This window comes from Zingiber officinale, chromosome 1A, assembly GCF_018446385.1.
Source record: "Zingiber officinale cultivar Zhangliang chromosome 1A, Zo_v1.1, whole genome shotgun sequence".
Classification (NCBI taxonomy): Eukaryota; Viridiplantae; Streptophyta; class Magnoliopsida; order Zingiberales; family Zingiberaceae; genus Zingiber; species Zingiber officinale.
In genome coordinates this window covers 193,066,365-193,068,986 of record NC_055987.1, presented here as the reverse complement: position 1 = coordinate 193,068,986, position 2,622 = coordinate 193,066,365, and the positions used below count along the sequence as shown (strand labels likewise).

General features: G+C 46.3%; 1 protein-coding gene across 1 annotated transcript; it reads left to right on the top strand.

Annotated features, from left to right (window-relative positions):
* The first annotated feature begins 535 nt into the window (after window positions 1–535).
* Window positions 536–2,401, top strand: LOC122038977 (alpha-humulene 10-hydroxylase-like). Its single transcript, XM_042598969.1, has 2 exons — window positions 536–1,501; window positions 1,590–2,401. Exons 1-2 carry the CDS (start codon window positions 623–625, stop codon window positions 2,202–2,204), a joined length of 1,494 nt encoding a protein of 497 aa, XP_042454903.1. The 5' UTR covers window positions 536–622; the 3' UTR covers window positions 2,205–2,401.
* The last annotated feature ends 221 nt before the right edge of the window (window positions 2,402–2,622 follow it).

The following is a 2,622-nucleotide window of genomic DNA, read 5'->3' as shown; positions in this document are numbered from 1 at the left end:
AAAAGGAGGTCTATGTACCGACGGAAGTATGTGTTATTTATTTTTCATGGTTGTACTTTCACTGCTACTACGTTATTCCGCCTTCTTCTACTATTCCGATAACTAACTTGAACATCGGAAGGTCAACATTGGAAACTCCTTCCTTAATCCAATATTAACATTTCTTGTGCTACCGATCAAAAGAGAGTCTTCAAATGATTAATCAAGAAACCACATTCTTAACCCGTCTTCATCACGAATTTCGGATAGAATGATTGGGGAAGAAAGCTATCATGTAATTCTCGATAGGAAATTTGTGTCCTTTATTCTTCCTGCATGCCGCAGCTTCAACCGCCGTGAAGCGCGACCCATAATTATTAATTGTGAAGGAAAGAGAAACACTACTGTTATTGTAACTAATTGTGGAGGAAAAAGACACATTACTCTTATTGTAATTAATTAAACCCAAAATTAAGGTCTAACGAAAGAAAAGTATGCAAGGAAAATTGACCAAGTTACACACAAAACCTTGTATAAATATGGACGTAAACTATGAGGATGGATCATAGACAAACACAAGCTAACTAGCTAGGAACACTGAGAGGAGGAAGATCGATCACTTAGCTTGCTCAAGTAGCTAGCCATGGAAGTCGCCTTCTCCTCCCTTAGTCTCCTCCTCTCATTCTTCGTTGTCATCTTCTTCATTGTACGCTCGAGGGGGAAGGGAGGCGATGATGCACCTCTCCCTACGGGGCCGCGTGCGTATCCGCTGATCGGAAACGTGCACCTCCTTGCCGGGGGTGTCCCGCACCACACCCTCGCTGACTTGGTGCGTGAGCACGCGAAAGGACCGCTCATGCGCCTGCGGCTCGGGCAGGTTGACTGCTTCGTGGCGTCCACCCGAGAGGCGGCGCAGGAGATCGCTAAGCACCAGGACTTGAACTTCGCCTACCGACCCAAAATGACCTTCGGCCAGTTCTTCGCCTACGGCAACCGCAATGTCTCCCTCTCCCCCTACGGCGACTACTGGAAGCAGCTGAGGAAGATCTACGCCATGGAGATGATGAGCCCCGCCCGCGTCAAGTCCTTCTTCTCCACTAGGGAGGTGGAGTACCGCACCCTGGTGAGGGACATCTCTGTGGCCGGCGCGTCGGGCCAGACGCCCATCAACATCAGTGCTATGCTGATATCCACCGTCAGCACCATCATCGTCAAGTGTGCGTTCGGGAACAAGGGCGAGAAACTCCAGCGCCAGTTCTTGAGCTTGGTGAAGGAGACGCTGAGCTTGATCACCAGCTTTGCGGTGGCCGACATGTTCCCTTCGCTCGGGTTCGTGGACTCTCTCACCGGTTTGACTTACAGGTTGGGTCGGGTTCACCAAAAGCTCGACCGGATGTTTAATGAAATAATTGCATTGCATGAGGACGTGGAAGACGAGAAGCAGGACCTCATCGATGTGCTTCTCCAGCTCAGAGACCAAGGAGAGGACATCACACTCGAAAGCATCAAGGCAATCATCCTGGTATGGCATTTAATTTAATTTAATTTAATTTAATTATGTTTTACTTGATATTTTCTTTTAATTATTTTATTTTCTTTTATATTTTCAGGAAGTATTCCTCGCAGGGAGCGAGACGACATCGACAACCATCGAATGGGCGATGTCAGAAATGATTAGGAAACCTGAGACTTTAGAAAAAGCACAGAAGGAAGTGAGGCAAGTTCTCGACGGAAGGACAAAGATCACGGAGAAAGATCTGGAGAAGCTCACGTACCTGAAGATGGCGATCAAGGAGACGCTGAGGCTACACCCGTCGGTGCCCTTACTGCTGCGCGAGTGTCAGGAAACATGCCTGGTACTGGGATACAAGGTGCCTGCCGGAACTCGAGTGATCATCAACGGATATGGGTTAGGTCGCGACGAGCGGTACTGGGTCGACGCCGAGGATTTCAGGCCGGAGAGGTTCGCCGACGGCTCTTTGGACTACAAGGGCAATAACTTTGAATATTTGCCATTTGGCTCAGGCCGAAGGGTGTGCCCTGGCATGAACTTCGGGAGTGCATCCGTGGAGATAGCCCTCACTCATCTCCTCTACTACTTCGATTGGAAGCTTCCCAAAGGAATGAAGCCGGAAGATGTGGACATGAGAGAGACTGCCGGCATTGCTACTCAAAGGCTCTCGCCTCTCTTCATGATTGCTACCCCTGCAGTTCCTCTTCCTTAAGCTTCACCAACGTACCTAACTGATCTATCATCTAGCTACATATAAAGTACTTGAGTTATTATATATATGTGTGATTCAGTTATGTTGAATGTTTTAAGTTGTAAAACCGAATGGGTCGTATGAGACCCATTTATTTTATGTTATATGCCATGTATCGATGAATAAGAGAAATCATAATCTCTACGTATTTTTGAAAAGGTCTGCCACTCTGCCTTGTTTGATTATATATAAATGTTATGGGAACTCAATTTTCTTAAAGAGAACGAACTATCAACATGATCTCATCAATTGATAGTGCCAGAGAGAGAGAGAGTCTTTGTGGACTTCAATTAAATGATTAACATACTAATTTGGGGTTTTGTTTTGACTTGTCAGCAAACTTTCTCCAGTGTTCTCTAAACACGAAATCCATTATTTG